Raw genomic sequence first — 22,208 nt, 5'->3', positions numbered from 1 at the left:
AAGCAGGAAGAGCAGATGCCAGCAAGGAATCAGCTGTATCAGGAGGAGGAGGAGGAAGAGGAAGAGAATACGGTAAAGGCAGCAGAGGGGGAAGAGCCTCCGGCTCCGGACAGTCCAGGACAGGATTTATTAGCTACCAAAGTCATCTCACAGACCCCAACTCCCTCCCCCAGTCCACATTCCTCCAAAACCTTTCTATTTCTACAAAGAGACATAAACGCTTGCGCATACATCAATTCCTCCCATTTACCATTCTGCCGGCAGAACAAAATCAATTGTAAGATAGTATTATAATTAACACTTCCCTCCGGAGGCCAATGTTCTTGATCATCTAGCTGATAGCGTGGCCACGCAGTTTCACAGAAGAATTTAGCTTTCTTCTTAGTCATAGGATCTCCACCAAACTCTGCCCAATGTCCCAATGCACAAGAGAGGGGGGTACATTTCCTAACCTTACTGTTAATAGTACCCATCTCAGGGCTGCCTTCCCGGTCCTGACCGTCCGACTTACCTGGGATCCAGGGATCTGTTCTTAGTCCTCGTCCTCACAGGGGAAAAATCACTGGTCTTGGACTCGGGCCAGACAGAATACTTACAGAGATAATCCCAGGCAGGCGTGCTGACGGTAGGCCTTATGCCCTTTCTACCCTCTCACCCAGGTGCCTGTTACTGATACTTTCACTCTATGGCTTTGCACCGTTAGGCTACTGCCGCCTCAGCAATCCAGCTCCCCCTGAAACAAAAGTCTCACCGGGAAAAGAGATCCCGGGGCGCGCCTGACATTTGATAAGGAAGAGCTGTGTCTGGTCGTCAGCTAGTCCGGGCAAAGTTATCTAAGGCAGTCCCATCTGGGTCGCCAAAAACTGTTGAGCCCCAGCTCAAGTCTGGGATCGTGCCCGGTATGCAAAAGCCAATAAAGATACCAGGGGTGAAAGTATAAAGATTTATTGCTAGCAATACAAGGTGCAAACGGAATAATTTCACGTAACAAGCACACAGATTCTTAATTATGAGCATCTTTTATACAAGAGTATTGGACCTTCATAAGCATTCTTGTTTGCTAATTGGTTATAAGGGAGTGACGCAAGGAGTTCTTTACTGAGCATGTCTCTATACCTGTGTTTTAGCCATGTATCTCATTTCCATACATGTATGTTTCATTAGCATACTTTCTCCCCACCCAGGGGTGTGATTCTTAATATTTAAATCAGTTCTTTGCCCTAGTCCTCTGATTGTTTTTGTTTTCAAGCCTCCTTTATCTAAGACTGTCTTCTCCTTATCATTGCAGTTGGGCATTAGTTACATAACAGAGACTTTTGCTTGGGCTATGTGTAGTGGTTTCTAGGTCAAACCTGACACTGTCAGGTTCTTGTCCCTTCCCCAAAAGAAAACCCCAATTTTTTTTTTCTGGATTGGTTAAGAATGCCAAGGAGAGGTCTGCACAAGGGGGATATTGTGCACTAGCAAGCAGGTGTTCTAGCTGCCTGGCTTCCCAGCACTGGACCCAGGACTTGGGGGGTCCCCCCAGGTAGGGAACCCCTGAGATTCCCAGAATCCAGGGCAGCCCCTTGCTGAGAGATGGCCCCCTCCGCCAATCAGCAGCAAGAAGTATGTCTCCATGACCAATTGGCAGCAAGGGCTGGACCCATAGGACCCTTTGGCCAATCAGTGACAAAGGGTGGAGCCACCACAAAAAAGGCCTTGGCCCCTCTCCCTGGGAGCCCTGCTTTTCCTAGCTGTGCACTGACCTAGCTCTAGGCACAGCCAATAGAATGGCAAGGACAAGTGAATGACATGTATTTCCACCAATTAAATGAAAACAAGACCGGGGGGGAACGTTTAAACCAAGGAGGGATGTCCTCCCTGCTCTTAAGTTTTTTCCATTTTTTTTTTATTGTTTTTTTTTGTAATAAGACAAAAGTATTTGGCTGTAGCAGCGCAGCAGGGTTTGGCACTGCGGCTTCCTATTGGAAACCTCCGGGTTTCTCCCACAAATCCCGTTCATGCCACTTCTCCCTACTCCGCTGGGACCCGCTGTCCTCCTCCCCACCCCGGGCTGAGCACGGAAGAGCAAGCAGTCAATGCGGCCGGCCCACCTCCTGCCCGGATTCAAGCTGGGGCACGTGACTGAAGCCCGCCACTCGGGGGCCGAACCAATCCGGTGTCCTCTGGCCCCCACTCCCGCCCCGCCCAGGAGTCCACTGCTCACGCGCGGCGCTTGCCGGCGCTGCTAGGCCTCCCCCTAGCCAGCAGGTGGCGGCCGCGCGTTCGCACGCACTTCCGGTGCCGCTTCCGCCCATTCATTTGTTAGTAGCTTTTGCCGCTTCCTTGGCGCGAGCCTCCGGCGCGGCCTGGTCTGAGGCCTCCGCACCGGGCTCAATTTTTTTCTCTTTTTTCTCCGGCCGTTTGCTTCCCCCGCGCGCGGGGAGGCCGTCCTGCGGTCTCGGCTGGCGCCGTGAAGTGAGGTGAGGAGGGCCCGGATGGAGCCGGATTTAGGAGCGGGCCCCGGCGGCGGGGGGTGGCGCGCGCCGGGCCTGGGCCTTTCCCGGTTCCTGCCTCACACCCCCAACCCCCGCTGCCCCTCACGGAGCCTCGCGCTCCTTCTCTGCTCCTTTACTCCCCCTCACCTGCCCGGGTCACACTGCGCCGGGACCCCCGCGAGGGGCTTCGGAGCCCCCTTCCCCCCCCATACACGCGCGCGCACACTGCGCATGTACACACGGCCCCGCGCACCGGCTGCTCCCAACGTTCGATCCTATGGCCCGAACGTTGGGAGCGGCCGACGCGAGGCCGTATCTGCAGGGCGTGGGGCACACGCACACATGCATGTCCCCTGCCCCAGCAGAGTTACCGAACTCAGGTGGGGGGAGTTGGGATGCCCGCCCCTGGGGTGCCCATCCCTGCCTTTGTTTCACCTGCCCAAAGGTCCCTGGCAAGGGGCTGCAGGTCCCTGATTGATTCCTACATTATTGGGTGCTGCTTTGAAGCCCCCCGGCATCGTTAATGTGTGCTCATCACGGCCTCGCCGTGTTCCATCATTAGGATGTGTTTTTAACTGTGTGTTGGGCACAAAAGATGTGTGTGTTTACCTGTGGTTCGTTCCGCAGGTTTCTGATGAAGCTGAGCCACGAGACAGTCACCATCGAACTGAAGAATGGCACGCAGGTGCATGGCACCATCACAGGTAGGAGGCTCCAGTTGTTGATAAGGCACGGCTGGAAAACCGCCTCTGTCTTCCCAAGCAACTCCACCGCCTTCCCTAAATAATGAAATTTCAGGGGACACCTCTTGTGAAATGTCTGGTGGCCAAGTTCCTGCGATTGCATCCAAGCACTAGGATAAAGAATGTCAGTTCATATTCTTTATTTGTGTATCGGTGCTGGGTGTTCAGGTAATAAAGATGTCTCATGTAAAGGTTAGCAGTTGGTCCAGAAGACAATGAATGGATGTTTTGGACCTCTAATAATCTAGATCTCGCCCGAATATAGATTGTTAGGGCTGCCCATAGTCGTGGTCATCTGGACCCCCTCTGGTCTCCTTTACAATAAGCTGTTGCTAAATGCCAAAGGAGCAGAGATTTGCAGTTTTTTGGATGCTATTTAGAATAATAAGTATCTTCTTTATGAGAATCCTTACCAATCAGTTCTGTTATGTTCTGTCTCTCCCTCTGACCGTCTGCTATTGTGTGTGCCTGGTGGCCGTTAGTGCTGTCAGCTCTGATTTATGCTGCCCGTCTACATCATTTGCTTTCCAGCATGTTCGTTAACATAACTTACCCCTCTTGCTAGAAATTGATGCTTGCAGTCCGTGTCTCTGTCTGGTTTTACAGGTAGCTGGGCTCTTTTTTATAAGGGAAGGGGCTCTTGCAAGAGCCTGGCTGCCTGTAGAAGCCACTAGGGCCATGGAAGCAGAGCTAAGCTAGCACTGACCTGCCAGCAGTTCTCATAGACTGCCATGAAAATGCTTTGAAGACTCTGGTTTACAGATCATAGATAGTCATGGTAATAAATCAAGAAGGAAGAATATTATTTTCTAATATCGTTTAACTTTCTAATGAGTTGTTTTGGGAGATGCTGAGAGCTAGTGGGTTGATCATAAGAACCAGGTCTCAACACACAAGTGGCTGTGGCAATATCCCTTTTGGGTCATGTTTATACACAAACTTGCACTGGATTAACTAAAGGCACGTTTACAAAATTGATTTAAACTTCTCCACTTAAAGTCTTACCAACATAATGAGGATGCTAAGGGGAGAAAGTCGTCCCCCAACCCTTCCACTTCATAATTATGTCAGTAGAAGTGTTTGTGTGCATGTAGTTATGCCTCCATGATACATTTTTTCATTTATATTTTATTTTACTTTTCCAAATGAATAAACTGTAGCCACATACAAATTTTGATGCAGGTATGGGCATCTGCAGCATGGGTTTTTGCCTCTCTTACTTTGTAAGCATAGCTAAATGACAAGACTTTTTTAAGTAGCAAAACCTTAGTTAAACCAGTACAGATTTGCAGGGTGCTCTAAAGTCTGAGCTGTTTTGCTACACTTGTATCACTATAAAAGTATTTCCAACTTTAGCAGTGCTTCCAGGCTTAAAGGTTAACTTTTGTATTGCCACAAGCATTCACAGCTGTAATAGTTGCATCTTAACAGTAGTAGCATACTCCCCAGGACTAGCTCCCCTTCCACTTTTAGAGGGGCTAAAATTTTTGTTCGTTTATATTCCTCCTGGCCATAATCCTGTTTTTTTCACAATCTTATATTACTGAGAAAGATTTTATGCCCTGCTGAGGGGGTGTACAAATGTGGAATGTAACACGGTTTTCTTAAATGACCACTGTATGGAACACACCATCTCTTTGTGGTTGAAGTTCCTGGAGATGTAGCTGGTGTTTCAGTCTGTTGGGCTGTCCTTTAATGGCTGGGCCACAGAAGAAAGTGACTTTCTGTTGCTGCGAGCTGGGTAATCAGTCTTTTGCATTAAATGTGAAAGACCTGTACTGGAGGTTCAGGATTCTTGCATTTTTAATGATGGGGGAGAGGTGTTGTTTCAAGAACAAATATTAGATTTGCTTTTATGTAAAAATATATAATATAGGAAATGGTATACAATTGTATATATAGGAAATCCCAGAATTAAGAAGGTTGTCCATTAATTTTGTCTCCTTTATCATAGCACTTACATGATTGGGCTATTCTCCCTGCAGAGCTACTGCCTGGATCCAGTGATAGGATGAGCAGTGCTTAAGGAACAAATTAAATTTATGCTGCTAGTGAGATGTGTTGAGTGAGGTAGGGGACTCCAGGAAGAGAGGGGATGATTATGTAGTTAAGGTAGCTGTTTGGATAAATAGGTTTCCATACCTGTTGCCTTCGCAGTAGTGAGTCACAGTACTTGCACATTCTGATATCCTTAAATTTGATCATTCTGCTAGTGAGTCCCAGTGTGGCGTTTGGCAAATCTTATTAACTACATTTATCAAGGGACAACCAAAGATGTGTGAGCTCTTTGGCCTAGGTACCATACAAATACAGAGTGTTCTACTTCAAAAAACCTGCAGTTTAAATGGGCAAGGCAGACGCAGACTGTAGGGGGGGAAGAGGTACTGGGGCAGAAGCCAAGTGAACAATGTGAGGACAGCAAATGATGATGGGGAATGGGTTTGTCCAGCATAGATGATGAGTAAGCATCTTCCTCATTTTTTTTACTTAATTGATAACATATCTATGCTGCTTTAATACAATTAGAATTGCCCAGCATGCTAAAAGTAACTGACTTCTCGGTGCATATAGAATCACAGAAAATGAGGGTTGGAAGCGGCCTCATGAGGTCACATCTACTCCAGCCCCCTGCTCGAAGCAGGACCATTTCCAACTAGATCATCCGAGCCACAGCTTTGGACTAGGATTCTTCTTTCCTAAAAGGTTTTGTTTTTGTTGGTTTGTTTCAGGAGTGGATGTCAGTATGAATACACATCTTAAAGCTGTGAAAATGACACTGAAGAACAGAGAGCCTGTACAGTTGGAGACATTGAGTATTCGAGGAAATAATATTCGATACTTCATTCTGCCAGACAGTTTACCTCTGGACACCTTGCTGGTGGATGTTGAGCCAAAGGTCAAATCCAAAAAAAGAGAAGCAGGTTGGTTGTGGCTACATACCCATTTCTTTTCATTACACTTGATCTGAGCCTTCAAGAGGCCGAGAAGTGATTTTTTTTTTTTCCAGAATATTTGAGTTCTTGAGCTGAATTGGTAATAATTTTAGAAAACGTGGCTAGAATATTTTCACTTCTGCATATGGGAGCCTGATGTTGGCTTTTTCTGCAGGATTCTTTGAAAACACACATTTCAGCTACATAATAGTACTCAAAAGTGTAGGTATTTGTAGATGATTCATATTCTGCTAATAAAACTTTTCTCTTAAATTTCATAAGACCTTTTCCCTTTGAAATTTTGTTTATGTGGTCTCCTATTACAGAAGTTTGAAGAAATATTAAACTAGAAAATTCCAAGAGAGGATTTAAAATTAGCTGGTTATTTACTTTTGAAAAGTTTTTCTAGTGCAAAGTAGCCTTTTAAGTGATGTTAATAAGATAGCAGAAGAGTCCTTTCATAGAGGATAAAAGCAAATCGTTGGATGCTGTACAGTAGGGGTGTCAAACTCTACTGGCCCCATAGGTCCCCATTCTCCTCAGCAAAGCTGATTTGGCGACTGTTCCAGTCTCTCTGGGAGCTGCACTGTAGGCATGCGGTGCCAGCTTTAGTCAGTCCAGTGGAACAGAGACAGTATGTGGTGCGTGACCCAGAGTAGGCAGCGTAGTCCAGCTGTAATGGCCACTCTGTGCAGCTAACTTCCATTCTGGCTGGACTGTGGCATCTCTTCAGGCTGCTCCAGGATCTGCATTGCATGTAGCACAGGTCCCAGACTGGCTGGTGCATCTGGTATGCTGGGAGAGTAGGAGAGGGTCCATGGGCCAGATTTGGCTTGTGGAGCAGCCTCACGCCAGGGGCATGCACCATGCCCCATGTGGGTTTGATCAGCCATGGGGCAGTACTAGATAGCAGGGCATATGTTTGGCACCCCTGCTTCCCTGTCCCTAAGATTCTGACTTTTGTAAGAAGCTAAGTTGTATTTAGACAAGAGGGCTTCAAGCTTCAACTCCTATCTACCAACCTCTTGTTTTTGCAGAATGTGGTTTTTGCTTTTTTTCATTTTAGTATTCTTAAGCAAAGAATTGTAAGACAGCACTAAAGTTGTAAATAGTTAAAATTAATTAAACACTCAATTAAAAGCCAATTAAGTAAATTAATTTCAAATAAATATTTATAAATAAATTAAAGCTAATTAAACCCCACATTCATAAAAGCTTGTTACGACCAGCAAAACTTGGGAACAGGCAGAGATACGCATAGCCTAATAATTAGTTTGAGACTTTAAGTTGTAATATCCTGTACTGTTTCTATTTCCATTTCTCTACAGCTGTAGTAATCTCTCTCCTTCCTAGTAAATAACACCTTAGACTGGTTCAGTGAATGTGACATGTTGGGTAAAGTCCACTGGGTAAAGTTCATAACTCAGTTGTTTGGATATGGGGTCTGCCATTAATATGAGTAAGGTGGTTGTAGGGTTGTTCCAATCTGTCTAGGAAACATAGGTCAGGCTTCTTGCAACATCTTGCCACTCCCTTATCTGCTCTAAGTTAGGGGTGCTCAAACTCCAGCCTGTGGGCCAAATGCCACCTGAAGAGCCATTGCATCTGGCCCGCGGGGCTCCCCACAGGTCAGGAAATTTGGTGGCAGGGGATCAGTGACCATTAGTGTGGCCACCCCCGCGCCAAATTCCCAAACCCAGTCAAAGCCAGTCCACACCCCCTTCCCAGTCCAGCACCTGGGGCTAGATGAAGCCCTTTTTCCCCCTCTGTGGGTCTGGCCTCAGCCTGGGCTGCACCCTTCCCCCCTCTACTGGTAGCCAGATGGTGGCAGCCACGCTGACCCCAGGCACTGGATCAGACCCGCCATCCAGCCTGCAGTCAGACTAGGTGCTGCCCATCCAGCCCACTGGGGAAAAGGTTTGAGCACCACTGCTCTAAGCAATCTAGTGATCCTAGTGGGAATTAGAAATAGTCTGAGAGACTTCTTAAACCTGTGTGTGAAATCTGCAATGCAAGAAGTTGGTTACATTTTCTTCCTGTGTATGAAGATGAACTATCTGTTCTGAAAATGATTGAGATTAGTGTAAGGAGGGTGTGATTGATAAATCAAGTCCAGGTACAAATCGTACCATTTCATGAAAATGTAAATCGTTGTAGAAGTTGAGTAGAAGTAATTTCACAGTAATTCTATTGTTTCCAGCTCTGTTTGCCAATTCTCAATGCTTTTCTTGTCCCACACAATGGGAAACTAATTACACAGAGGAATTGGTGAAGCAAATACAGTTTAGAGGGGTCTCAAAGCACGAAAGTAGATGTTCTTAGAATCAGTCTGTTTTCCTCTTTTTTTATACAAACAGGTAGAGAAATTTCAGAGAAGCATGTTTTGAGCTTTCAGTATATTCAAGGTGTTTACCCTTGTAATCCATTTCAAGTTGTTGGGACCTTAATGTATAGAGTTCCTCACTACTTGTTAGAGCAAAACATTCAAATCTTTTGGGCACATCTGGTCACTACTTTAACAATATTTTCATGAATTCATATCAGCTGCCTCTGCATGGGCATTGAGTTAATTCACCAAAAAGTAGAAGACATGGGTCACATATATCTAAGTCATGCTGCATGTTTGTGCCAGGTTCAGTTGCCTGCTGTGCAGTCCTTCATTTCCCTGTTTGCTTTGTCAAAGACTTTTGGTTGAAGAGAGAATGGAAAAGCACTATTGCATGCCAAAATATTTTAGGGTGTGGTGTATGCAGGTTTTTTCAGTTCTCCATATGAGTTCCATAAAAACAAGGAATGTTATGGTCAATAGCCAACTAAGTTAATTAGAAATCCCAGCATGAATGATCCTAAAATGTAACTAGAACAGTTTATCTCAGTTTGCTAATCCTCCATTAATAATGTTCCTTGCTGATGTTTTTACAAAGCTAAACCATTTTTTCAAATCTTCATAGTATTTAGTCTCTCAATCCATAATTAAGCATGTTATGTGCCATAATTAGAACATCCCTGTAAAAGGCTCAGGTCAGAGGATTAAATACCTAGTCCCCTTTCAGCAAAACTGGACCCTATCTGTAGCTAGAATGCCGTGGCACAATATAACAGAAGTATTGTGTTGCATATGTGCAAAAAGGTTCTAAATCCTATTACATGAAGAGGCAAGATTTTGTGGGACAGTTCCTTTTGAAAAACTGCATGGACTCCAGCATAGCTTCATCAGTAGCTTGCTTACTCTTGGAGTGATCTTGGGAGAAGATGACACTTCTTCATAGTAAATAAATGTTATGATCGTGTATTAGGATTTTTCTTACCTTTTGGGTGCTGAGAGCTTCAGAAAACGTGGCCACTTTATACAGGTGCCTAAATGGGAGATGACCATTTCTAAGAACTTGGCTCGGCGTTTAAATTGCATTATGTAGCTTTGCCTACTTACTTACTAGTTTGTAATAAGAGATATTTTTGCCCTAGGTAATATGTTTAATTGTAATGAGCAGCATCAGAAGTCTTTAATGATCCCATATCTTGCACATGTAAATTCCAGTTTCTATGTAATTACATTTTATTCAAAGGGAGAAAGACAGACATGTTGTATAAAGCATTCATGGCATTTAGAAACGGTTGTTGAAGGGATGTAATTCCATAATTATCTGAAGTAAAACTGGAGTTGAGAGTGAATTTACACTTTGGACAAAAGTTAAGTTTGAGGTTTGGTAGCATTATATCGAGCTGCAATTTTTGTATGATAGAGCACAATGCTGTTTGCATTTGACCGTTTATTTCAGGATAAGTTTTATACCTAAATAGACTTTAACTTGTTCTTTGTTTGGTTTGGTCAGTTGCAGGAAGAGGCCGTGGCAGAGGTCGGGGTAGAGGCCGAGGCCGTGGCAGAGGAAGAGGTGGTCCCAGGCGATAAATTCCAGAATCGTTTGGAATGTGGTAACAGGGCCTGTTCTAAAGAAAGTTTTTTTGTACAGCTTTTGTTTACAATGTCAATTTTTAATAAACACAACTGTGGAAAAAGATGTTTCTTTTTTTGTCAGCTAGGCTCCTCTGGGGTTTTGTATTGCTAGGAGTCTGATGGTTTAGTTCCTGATGCCCAAGCATGCCATTTTGATGTTAGGTCAAGAAATGGACTTTTTTTGCTAGCATATGCTGTAATTTCACCCTTTGCTGGGTAAGTTGCTTGTTGATATGTTGTAATGATGCTCAATCAAAATGAGCCCCTAGTTTTCTTTATGAAACTTCATCATAGTTATGGAGCTTCACTAAAATATGGTAAGAGTTAATACTCCTAAGTATTTGTTCAACAATGAACGTCAAAGCTGACTCTGAAAAGTGTAGATAGAATTATATTTCTGCTAATTGAACTTAAATTTTACTTCTTTCATCTTCCTTCAGAGAGAGAAATGAATCGGGTCTGTAGAACCCAAGGATTGTGGCATCTTGTGATTAAAATTAAATGTTATCCTTGCATATGAATGTGATTGAAGCTTTTGTGTTGGGTGTCCTGGGAAGCTACCACAAGTACATTTTTACAGCTTGAAGGCATGCAGCTACAAGTGACCCTCTAGAAGACAAGAAATGCATGCAGTACACAGTTACTAAAATTAGGTATTTATTTTTGGAAATGTGAGAATTGACACAGCTAATCCTTAAACCTAAGCCAGGACTTGGCAACTTGTGGCCTGCTGGTCAGATGCAGCTGGCAATGGTTTGATCTGGTTTAGGGAATCTGGCACAGATGCTGCCCATCCCCTCTTGCTGCAGAGCTTGTTGCTCTGCTGTATGTGTGATTACTTTTGCTGCAGAAGGGCTGAGGATTGGCAGCAAGATTAAATGCAGGCAGCGGGCCACTCTTAGGGGTGGGGGGGTGAGACTTGAGGCCTGCAGCAAAGGGCCAGGTTGCAATGGGTGGTCTGCATCAGCAAAAGTTTGCCAACCCTTTACTAAGCTGTTTTGCTTTTATATTGACTCTTGAAAGATGGCATTATTTATCTGGGAAAAACTTGCTAGCAACCTTTTCCTCAATAGAAATCTAGCTGATAAAATGTGAATGGTCAAGCTACATATTACCTCAAAATAGTATGCATGGGAGAGAGTGGCTTTCAAACTATTCAGATGTTTTCCAGTTTCTTAAGAACTTGTTTTCATAAGGTGAATGTAGCACTACAGAGTGAGACAATTGCCTAACATTAGTTGCAGTTAACAAGTATGTTGGCAAACGTACACTAATGAGCACGTCATGAGCTGCCCTTTGTGTACATGTCAGAGACGCTCTTAAAGTTGCTGCTTCTAGAGACAAACTTTTTTTTAAACCACTGTGGGTGCTGCTAGCAGCGCGTTTTGGTAAATAAAACAGACAAGGTTCAGCTGATCTATAAATAATTGCTAAGAATAATGGTTACTGGGGTCTCCAGGAAGTGCACAGTTTTTGTATCTGGTAGTAAACCTTTTACCAAACCAGTTTTAAATGTTCATGCAACAGTTGATCTGTGTTCCCTCTTCAGTCTCCTTTTGATAAAAATTGCAAGTGCACCTAGTGGTATGCACATTGTGGATGAAGCCACCAGCAGTCCAATAACTGCCAGAGCGTAGCTGGGATAATCTTTTGTAACCAGATGACCCTGCAAGGAAGAGACACAATTTTAGCATGAAGCAATTATGTAGCCCTTCCTCTTTCTAGCCTGTAAAAAATGAGTCTTACGTTACTACCTGAAGTGTTGGATCTTTAATTTTGATGAATGGCAGTTGCTTTAAACTCACGCGTGGTTTTGCTAAGGAAAATTAAGTTGTAGAAAGCTTGTGATACACTGTTGGCATTCTGTGAGGTACTGAAGTTTGTCTGCAAGCTGTTTTCTTTATTTACTTTGCCCATTGTTACCAGTTAGAAGATGGCAACAAGAAACAAAATTCTGTGTGGTTATGAGCAAATACTTGGTATGGCTCTTGTGGCATAATTTTTAATTATTGGGAAACCTTAATGATTATGAAAGCCTTTGACTTGAACAAGAGGAAGATTCTTTTCACTTTGAAATTATTTCAGCAAGATTACTCCTTTGATATGTCACAGCTGACACTTCTGCTTCCTCCCTCCAAGATGCTTTCGTTTTTTTCTTGTTGTAGAAAAGTACTGAGGTTCATTCCAGTGCAACAACAAAAACCAGCCCCTTTCAATGACCAGTGACTTTAAAACACACTATAAAAGTAATTCAAACAATGTAACCTTTCCTGACAGGTTATGCAATTCATATTTAAACATCATAGTTCTCTTCCCCAAACTGAATGTGTAATTAAGCATTTTTGTAAAGTATTTTAGCTGCTAGGGAGAGTGAATCTGATTATGAGCTGTAGTACAGTGTGCATAATTCCCTACTTGGGAGCTTTACCAGAAGTTCTAAAAATGGTTGTAAAGATTTGGTTTCCTAGTCACAGTAGGAATTCACTTCCAAGCTGTCATAGCGCACTGTTATAGTCTTGATTTTCTAGATTGTTTCTGTTCAAAACACCACCTTGATTCTTATGTGTGTTAGAGTGCTGATTCATTTATAGGGGCAACAAATTCATCTGCCTTGCTCTGCCTTACGTTCTAATTAAAAACCTGCATTCATTCTGGATTGAAATCTGCTGTGCAGATTTTCAGCAAGGCAGTTTGATCTCCAGCCCTCAGAAGAACAGAGAAGACCCCGTGTTGGATCAGGAAGGGACACAGGTGAGTAAAAAAGAGAAATAAATACCTGTGTGGCATCCCAGGCTTGGTACTGCAGCGTTCCTGTGAGGATGTAGTCAGTGATGTAAAATATAAACAGGCTTATAATTAGCAATGGGCTGGCAAAAGCCCACATGATTTTCCAGTACCAACTTAGTTTGTGTCCAATCATCAGATGAAGGTCTTTTTCAAATCTGTTGAAAGAGATTTTGAGCACTCCTGTTAGATTTTTTCCATATATATTTATTTTCTGCACAGGATCAGAAGATGGCAATAACTGAGGAGAGTTAAGGGCCCCTGTTAGGAAAGGGTATATTTTGAAAGAATGGGAATTTAAACAGTCAAACCCTGTTTACAAGTCCAGCCTAAGTAGATAAAAATACTGTTTTATAAACAGTTGCAAAGAATAAAACCCTGCAAGATGGTCTGAGTAAAGAAAAATATATACGGCCAGGCAAGAAATGAGCTGGAACCATGCCTAACTGCAAAGAAATTGGCTCACCAGGATCATATAGTAAGATCAAGAGGTACTTAGTTTGCGCTTGGCAGAAGCTATTCACATCAAGGAACAATACAATAGCATCACAGGTGAAAACTCTGCTGACAACTCTTCTTTAAACAAGTGTGGAAAGTTTCGTGAATAGGTCAAAAAGTCAGTGTTCAATTACAGCTCTAAGAGACATGCTTTTGTACCTGATAGAGGCAGAAAACTATTTTTAAGCATATGAAAAAATATGCTTCCAGTATGGTACAATAGTCCAGGGTTGCTTTTGAGAAGCTGTGGACATACTAAGACATACCACACTTTGTAAAGTGATGAAACATATGAACTGCATGGAGTAAATATTGCATTTCTACTTATTTTCCATGGGTTAATTTGCTTTAAAAATGTGCTTCATTGAGAATGTAAGGAACAGCATATTGACCGCAGATGCATGTATTTGTGCTTGAAACATGCCTTGTTGACACATGTGCTTATTAGAACGAATATGTTTGGTCTATGCAATACAGCACAGCACTTTTCTTTGCAGTTAGGAACTTTTTTTAATTATGATCCTTCTTGCTTGTGCATGTGCTCACTCGGGCATTGTTTTGATCGTTCTGTATTGAATTGAACAGGACTGTATGGGAAATGGTTTTCAGGGTTAGGGAGCCCAATTGCCTCACCTCTGAAAGAAAGTTGTTACTAATCGATTGCACCTGTGTTGAACCATTTGGTGTAGTAGAGGGATTTAGACACAGAAGGCAGAGCAAATAGGGAGTGAGTTAGCTGGGCTGTTCATTTAAACAGCATGTGCTGTTCACTTAAACAGGCTTCTAAAAATCTTACTACTGAAGACAGCAGCTTAAGATTGTCCCTTATATGGAGGAAAACCCTGAATAGGGAACAGGAACTTTTAGGAGGCCTCCCTTAAAAGGGTTTCCATGAGTGTCTGTCAGGGTCTTGCTCATGGACTCATCAATTTCAGGTCTCAAAATCCAGTACATCTGAGAGTTGTCAAGGCCGCATGGGAGCTACTGGAGCTCAGTTACACTTCTGTGAAGGAGACTTAACAAAATGGTGTCTTTCCCTCTAGTCTTGTCTCCTTTCCTAGCTACAAATGCTGCCTCACCCCTATGGCTTATGGGGACAAGGGGAGACTTGCTGAGGAGGTGCCATAGCAGCCAGTTATACCAATGTCATCCTTCCTTGCCTTAACAGGCTGAAAAGGCAGCTTAGCCTTGAAATCTGAAAGAATTCCTCCCCCACTCCCCCCCCCCCCCCCCCCGGCAGGTACCCTGGTATAGAAGTATGTCCCCACTGTCCCTGCCTGCACAGTAACTGTTAGAAGAAACAGGAGCCTTAGCTCTTACCTTCTTAGCCCATAAACATAGCAAACAGCAATAATTTCCACCAGCACAATAAGCAGCAGAGAGAGGGTAGCTGCATAGTCATTGAATATGTCAAACCAGTAGTTCCCAGCTTCCATGGTGAATGTCAAGCCAACAATACAGTTGATAAAACACACAATACCTATAGGAACAAAACAGACTATTTTAATCACAACTGAAAGACTAATGTTAGGGCTGGTATCAGAAGATTTATACTGAATAACAGATTCTGGGAGCCAGCCTGGTTTTAATGGTAAGTGATGATTCTGTTAAGGGATCCAGTTGTATCAATGCCAGATACCTTTGACTGAAAATAAAGTAGATTAGGGACGTTCACTCTGGAGAGGTTTGCACTAAATTGTAGCTGTATGTAACTTTTATTGTGAAACATTGAAAACCATCTCACCAACTAGGTATGTCCATGTTTGAAGAAGTATTGCTTTGCTTCGCACGCCCACATGCGCGCACGTGTGTGTGTGTGTACACATGCACATGAAGCAATTTTTCAAATGGATGCATGTATATAAAATGCACTAAAAGTGGATGTCGTGAGTAATGGTCAATATTCAGGGCACTCTTACTATAGCGATAACTGGAGAGGTTGGAGGTAGTTTGGATTAGCTAAGTTTCTCATTGCTTGTTTCCAATTTTAATTTCAAACACTGTATCTTAATGTTTCAACAAATGTGATGTGACTTTGGACTTCCATAGCTAAAAGCTCAGGGCACTTGACAAACATCACTGGATACAGACTTTGTAGGATCCCTGTGAGGAAGGTATGGGAGTATAGGGGGTTTTTAAATCATTATTTAATGGCTATCTATATTTCCTGTTACAACTATGAAGTTGTGGTATGTCTGCTACTGGATAGGGACAATATTAAGCTTTATATTAAATTATTTCCTTTCAAAAGATACTCTCATCCTTCTGCTCACAGTGGTCAATGCTGGGTTGTGAGCAAAGCGTACTGACTGTGGGTCATTTTTGTAAATGCTTATAAAAGCATCGGTACATTATTTAATCAAGCATGTACCTGCCCCCCTGGTCTTTGTTCTCTGAAATGATGAGAACAAAAAGTCTTTGAATTGCTATGGTAGGTTCTGCTCTGCCTTTGAAATAGCTTAGGAATTCCAAATATTAATGGATTATTTATGGGGAAAAAAATGATCAAAATATGTGCTGAGGTTCAAAAAGCTTAGCTCACTTTTTTGATGGAAGCCTCTCTCGATTTTTTTTCCAAGCAGCAGCATAACTTCAATACTAGAAAATTTCTAAGCCAATAATAAGACCAGAGAAATTCAAATAAATAGAGACTTCTGCATGCTTGAGCTAATAGCTCTCACTAGGATGTCGTGAGACGCCCTTCTTTAGGGTGCTGCATGATATTAGCACTTAGGCATGCAAAAGCCTATACATGATTTACAAAACAATCCATAGTATCAAAAATATTCTGACGTGTTGTGGTCTTTCTGGGGTTCTTAGCAACAGGCAAATTCTTACTGTATTTTTCTGTAGCCAAAAAAAAAAAAAAAAGTGAAAGCTAAGAGTTGGCATTGTCTGAGGGGTACCTTGAATCTAGCCAGGTTGTGAAGCTCTGGCTTAGGCAAATCAGTTTGAAGTTCATTCTACTAATCGTATTGATCAGTCTGCCTCCATATGTCATGAATCTCTGCATGAAACACGATGATCTCTGCAGGGCTTAAAGATCTACTGTTGACAAGTACTGTTTAAGAGCACTGCTGTTTTCAAAAGCAGTACAAGACTTAAGAGAACATATTTTATGACTTCTAACAATTTTTGAGGCACTTCAAGCACCATTCTGGAAAGTGAGCAAGAAAGTAAGCTTTGCACTGCACCAGCATGTGAAACATGCACTTTGGAAGCTCTACCTCATGTAATGGACAGAGATGTGGGGATGGATTCTTTCAGTGCCTGAGCCTGCAAGGGGCTGAGTACCTTCCATTCCTCTCAGTGTCCATGGAAGTCGTGTTCACTCAGAACTTTGTGTGGTGGGCTTCTGCATCTCTGTGATTATGCATTCAACTCTTACCCAGCCTAAGCTTCTACCTTGTGTGGGTAGAAATGCTTTTCATTCCATCCAGGAAGAGCACACACCAACTGCAAATGCTTCCTCCGCCTGACTGTTTTTAAACCCAAAAGTTTGCTAAGAAATTTTTTTCCAATTATTTAAGTTGGTCTAATAAAAGATATCAGATTCACCCAAAGAAACTTATCTGACCCTCTACAGGCATATTTTGGAATGTGGAGGCATCTTACCTGAAATGACTTCTTTGGGTAAGTGGGTGGAAAGGAACTTGCTATCAGTCAAAGGAGTGAGGATAGCTGCAGTGTTTCCCAGCATGCTGCCAATGCCCAGCATCAGAAGCATAAAAAAATACAGCACTGAATACAGCTGAGACACCTCCATGTTCTTGATTGCTTCCGAATAAACTATAAATGCCAGTCCGGTTCCCTGGACAGCCTGCCAATGGTAAGAAAGACACAACTTTCTTGGCAAAAGAATGATCAATTATTCAGCCAATAAGTCCTGTTTATGTTCACTGATTAATAGAAGTTAAAATATATGAGTAGACAAAAGAATATGAACCAGATAGGAAAGTAATAGCCTTATTGCCTAGCTCTGATACTAACACTTTTAAACAAACAATAAATGAAAACCTGGCTGAGTTAAGGCCAGATTTTGCTACTCTTACTTGTGAGCAATACATTTCTCTTCATGAAGTCCCAAGAGAAGCACTCAGTTAAGTCCTACTCAGGCTTGCTAAGGACCATCAGAATCTAGTCTTTAATAATGACTGATGTTTCTCATATTGAGCTAACTTTGATCTTTGTTGGCCTCTTAATTGTGCAGAATTAGCATAGTCCACCATACCACCAAGAAAAATAATGGAACCAAATTCTGTGATCCTTACTCATGCAAGTAATCTAAAGTAACACATGTAAATCAGAGCTCAACTTGGATTTAGAAACTCAGTAATTCCACTGAAGTCCTGCATTACTTCAAGTGTAGAAGAGGTAGCCTAGTAGCTTCAAGGGGCCTTCGAACCTATGTAAGAACTATTTGCGTGATTAATCATTGCAAGATTGATGCTAACAAAACAACTGGTGCTAACGAACATTGACACTAACAACAATACTTGGCAAGTTTCATGTTGAAATTTTTGGACAGACATTAACACTCTCGACCACAGCCATGAGGTAGTTATTCCCAATTTTACAGATGAATTTAGGCAGAACAGTCAAGACATTACATACAGTGTAGTCAGACATGGGTTCAGAACTATATGTCAAGCAGGCAACATGGCAATGCTCTGAATAACCAATAACTAATAGTCAACTAATAGTAATATTAAAAATAATATTTTGATACTAATAAAAGTAATAACCAAACTAACCAATAACTGTCCTAGTTAGGCATCAACCAAATGCCCTAGCAGTGTCTCAAAATTCATTGCCATGCCTAATACTGTTCACTACTTATCATAACACTAACAGTGCTAGTTAGTTTAGTGAAAAGCCAGGGGCAGACTGGAGTGTTTTTGCTCCACAAGATCCTCTTGTTTAGCTAACAGTTTGCTCCCTTGGCCAGTGGAAAGCTGATGTTTCACAGTATAGGGTGATAGTATGGCTAGGTCCTCCAGCATCCCCGGGTAGACTGCTCTCTGGCAAAGCAAGTTCTTAGGACACTGTTTTTCACATAACTTGCCTTGTGGATGTGAAGCAGGTCACATGGTGTGACAATCCATCTAGCAACATTACTATCTGCCAGAGGTATGAATTAATTAGCTCCCTGGGAGCTAATTGGTGGTAAGGATGGTAAGGGAAGAAGCCCTGTTATAGTATTTCCTCCATCCTGCCCACTCTTTTAGAAAAGTTCAGTGTCTTGGGACCAACTTGGAGATGATCATATATTGGTTTTAGATGTCTTCACCTTTATGGCTGGTTCCCACAATTCATTCATTGTTTAGACCATCTATTAAATTAAAAGAGTATGCCCACATTTAAAATTTACAGGGAGCCTACCATAGCAGATTGGTGTGCCATTTTTTCAATCCATCAGAGAGATGTTGGTAGACCTTAAAATATGTTAGTACAACCTACACAGGACACAGGCTTCATGTGTGTAGGTGAGGTGTCATAGGCAAGGCTGGAAATGAGAAAAGGATATTTTTTTGCCTAAACTGTTCCAGCCAGGAGTGTGGGAAAGTCTGTACTTTTCATTAATTTGTTTTCCCAAACTAGTCACAGAGTGTGCGTTTCCTGGGTGCGTCACAGCCTTTGGTAAGGCATAGTGTGTAAACTGCCCTTTCCTTGGAGTTCTTGTAGGATCTGAGCCAAAATTCCCTATCTGTTCCCTTCTTACCCCAGAATATTGGTTGCTGTCTTATACTGTATCAAGTTACGATGTTATGACAGTCAACCCTAACCTTTTCTGCTAACAGCTATATGTGTATGCATCCCAAAATATAGAAACATTTTCCTCTAAAGCCTGCAGTCTGTTGCTTGTTCTAATGCCGTTTCACATTATCTAAACGCACCATGTATCATCACACTGAAGTCATTACATAAGAGTAATTTCTCATTCTTTCTCCCTCTTTAGACTTTACCATAGTTCTGACTAGGGAAAAGGAAACAGAACAAAGAAAATCCATGTTGTTACATAAAGCAACAAGTTACCGTGTCTAGTTCAGCTTCCAAACTGCAGTTTTTAATCTGCGGTAGTAATTCTACATATTCATTTGGGTGGGTAGCCATGAGCTGCTCTTTCATATGGTTGAGATTGTCTGCAGTTAAAAATCCTTCTTCCAGATCGAAAGCATTCGTTAACAGTAGCATCGCCCTGTAAAGCCAAGATAATACAGTTTCTTTATATGTGTGCTAAAAGAGATGTCCCAGAAGAATTCAGTAGTGGAATTGCAAGCATAGTGGCTACAGTTTCATTTAAATTAGGAAGAGTACTCGATTATAGCACACAAAGACAGAAAGGAAGGCGCTTACAGAGGTATTATTGTGTTTACTCTAAACAGGCCAAATGTACTTTAAAAGTACATTTGTGAATTGGAAGGAGAGAAAACTAATTCTTGGATGTCTTTGAATTGTATGCAGTTTGAATCAACCAGAAGTTTTTGGGCTGATACCAGAATTGCTGGGAGGAATTAAATGGCTTACTGCATGCAGCAGTTCAGACTAGATGATGGTAATGGACCCCTCTAGCCTTAAACAGTTCTGTACACGTATGGTGTGTCTACATGAGACTAATTCTACTACGCATTAGCAAGGCAGGCAAAACCCATGCTAATGCACTAATACACAGTAGAATTAGTGCCAATTATGATTTATTAAGTTAGTACCTGTAATTACAGGTACTAAACTTAATACTCTGTAATTATGGCACATTAATTAACGTGTAGACGTGCCCATATGCAACAAATTCATTATTCCTATTTTATGCTTAGCTCTGTTCTTTCCATGTTCAACAGTAATTGCTGTGTCTTGGGCTGGACTGGATCCTCAGCAGGGTTTTCTTCATGGCACTGTGGTATCTATTGCTTCAGAGAATCTCTCTCTCTGTCCCTTTTTTATTCATATCTTTTAAGATTAATCTCCTATAGCAACTATTAATGTGCCTTTCTGATAAAGGAGATGCATGGGAAGTTGGTATGTCTTCTGCTGTGATCCATGAGACAGAATAATAAAGCACAGACCCAAACTAAAATATAATAGTGCCCGGTCACTGGAAACTTGAATGCACTCAACAATTCTTGTTTAGGATCTGGTCCTGCAATATCCAAAGCATCTTTTGTCGGGCGTGGAGCACCCCCAAATATTAAATAGTGGTCAATAGGAGGTAAATCAGCCTATATCCCAGCAGATAGTACTCTGCACTTGAGGAGCATCATAAAGCTGGGGAAACGCATTCTCAAAAAATTGGAGAAAATCAGTCTTCTTGGTTTAAATGCACACCATTCTCTGTTGGTTAGACTACAGGATATGGCAACAAAGTCACTGTATTATAACCATGGAAATGACACTTGCATCAAATCAGCATACAAGGTTCAAATCTTGGGCTCTGGAATTCAGTTCTGAGATCAAGTTTACAGCATTTCTCATGCCCCCCAAGTTGCATCCATCAGCTGCATCTCCTCCAGGAGGTTTGTAACACCAGAACAAAATTCATCTGCTTACCCCAAGAAGTAGGTGAATTTTATTTCACTGTATACCACAGCAAGGAAAAAAAGAACAGAATTTCTGCTTCTGTAGTCTTTTCAGCAAGGGCTAGTTTTTCCCCTGTGGGAATGCAGCCCGCCAGGAATGCAGCCTGCCAGGCCCTCCTAAACAGCCCCCCCCCCCCCCCCCCCCCCATATTAAGAAAATATTTATCTGCCCCTGGCTGCCTGTCACACAGCCCTCAATGGCTTGCCAAAACTCAGTAAGCAGCCCTCCACCTGAAATAATTGCCTGCCCCAGGGCTAGATATAGCTGTACTTCCTATCATCAGACTGAAGGTGGCATGCAGTGGCAAGATATTTGATGGTAGGAAAGAATCCAGACCCAATTACTGTAGTTGGAGAAAGCAGGCATTTTTGAAGACAAAGGACTCTAAATCCCCAGAGGACAGAGGGCAAGATGGTAATTTTTTTCAACCAGGTGGTACACCATGTATATCTGGTAAGCCTGTGTCTAGGACTATGAAGCTGAAAAACCTTGCATTTGTGGTTTGTGTATTAAATGAGCTGTGAAGATAGTTCATAGCTGCTGAACTAAGTGCCAGATCTGAGCCTGGCATTGGATAATTACTGGCACAAATACTCAGATTTGTGCTCACAACTGAAAGGTGGCAACATGTTGGCAGAGTTGTAACATAACATTTAAGGTTGTAAACTGCACCTACAAAATAGAGGCCTGCAAAACTGGACACTCTCTGTTTGCATTTTCTAAACTTCCTGCTTTGCATCTCAAGCCTTCTATTTTGGAAGATTGTTGCCTTATTCTTTCCTATGTCCTTGTACCACAATAGCACTGGACACTTTTGATTCTGTGTAATGTCCAGCTGGGGAATCCCTGGCACCCATACCAGGCAATATGAAATTTCAAGTGGGGATGGAAGTTCTGTGTCCTTGTGTCTAAACAAAGGGTTTCCTCTCATGTGTCTTCTGTAACCAGAGCCATGAGACATGTGATTCTATTACATGAAAATGTACATCTAGAAATTATTTTTATTTCTCAAAAATAGGCCTTTTATTAAAAACACCTACTCTCTATTTTGATTCAGGGGGTTGTGATGGAAGAGGGGAATGTGCCTTTCTGAACTATCAGACTTTTGTCCAGTTGTGAACAGATTTTAACAGGAGTGGCAATGATAAAGCTCTGCCTTAGTTTTCTAGAGTGCTGCTTAGCCATTCTGTTCGTGGTACTACACCTATCATTAAACAAAAGCAGTGTTGTGATGCCAAAT

General features: G+C 42.3%; 2 protein-coding genes across 5 annotated transcripts in view; one reads left to right on the top strand and one right to left on the bottom strand.

Annotated features, from left to right (window-relative positions):
- Positions 1-3,103: 3,103 nt before the first annotated feature.
- Positions 3,104-10,175, top strand: SNRPD1 (small nuclear ribonucleoprotein D1 polypeptide). Its single transcript, XM_025200270.1, has 3 exons — positions 3,104-3,184; positions 5,953-6,144; positions 9,990-10,175. The coding sequence occupies exons 1-3, from the start codon at positions 3,115-3,117 to the stop codon at positions 10,064-10,066; spliced, it is 339 nt and encodes a 112-aa protein (XP_025056055.1). The 5' UTR covers positions 3,104-3,114; the 3' UTR covers positions 10,067-10,175.
- Positions 10,176-10,731: 556 nt separating this feature from the next.
- Positions 10,732-22,208, bottom strand: part of SLC6A20 (solute carrier family 6 member 20) — a 33,584-nt gene continuing 22,107 nt past the window's right edge. For all 4 annotated transcript variants that reach the window (XM_006020660.3, XM_025200267.1, XM_025200268.1 and 1 more), the window contains 5 exons: positions 19,430-19,592; positions 17,009-17,213; positions 14,714-14,873; positions 12,888-13,053; positions 10,732-11,777 (listed from right to left, as the gene is read on the bottom strand). In XM_006020660.3, the coding sequence (XP_006020722.1) occupies positions 11,628-11,777; positions 12,888-13,053; positions 14,714-14,873; positions 17,009-17,213; positions 19,430-19,592 (844 nt within the window). In that variant the 3' untranslated portion in view covers positions 10,732-11,627. The remainder of the gene's footprint in view (positions 11,778-12,887; positions 13,054-14,713; positions 14,874-17,008; positions 17,214-19,429; positions 19,593-22,208) is intronic.

The sequence above is a fragment of the Alligator sinensis genome, unplaced genomic scaffold (genome assembly GCF_000455745.1).
Source record: "Alligator sinensis unplaced genomic scaffold, ASM45574v1 scaffold54_1, whole genome shotgun sequence".
Classification (NCBI taxonomy): Eukaryota; Metazoa; Chordata; order Crocodylia; family Alligatoridae; genus Alligator; species Alligator sinensis.
This window is presented reverse-complemented; position numbering and strand designations above follow the sequence as displayed.

Excerpts from the sequence above, each read along its gene's own strand:
- SNRPD1 (XM_025200270.1), top strand. The coding sequence starts at position 3,115 with ATGAAGCTGAGCCACGAGACAGTCACCATCGAACTGAAGAATGGCACG. Across the intron at positions 3,185-5,952 it reads GGTGCATGGCACCATCACAG|GAGTGGATGTCAGTATGAAT; the intron begins GTAGGAGGCTCC and ends GGTTTGTTTCAG. Across the intron at positions 6,145-9,989 it reads ATCCAAAAAAAGAGAAGCAG|TTGCAGGAAGAGGCCGTGGC; the intron begins GTTGGTTGTGGC and ends TGGTTTGGTCAG.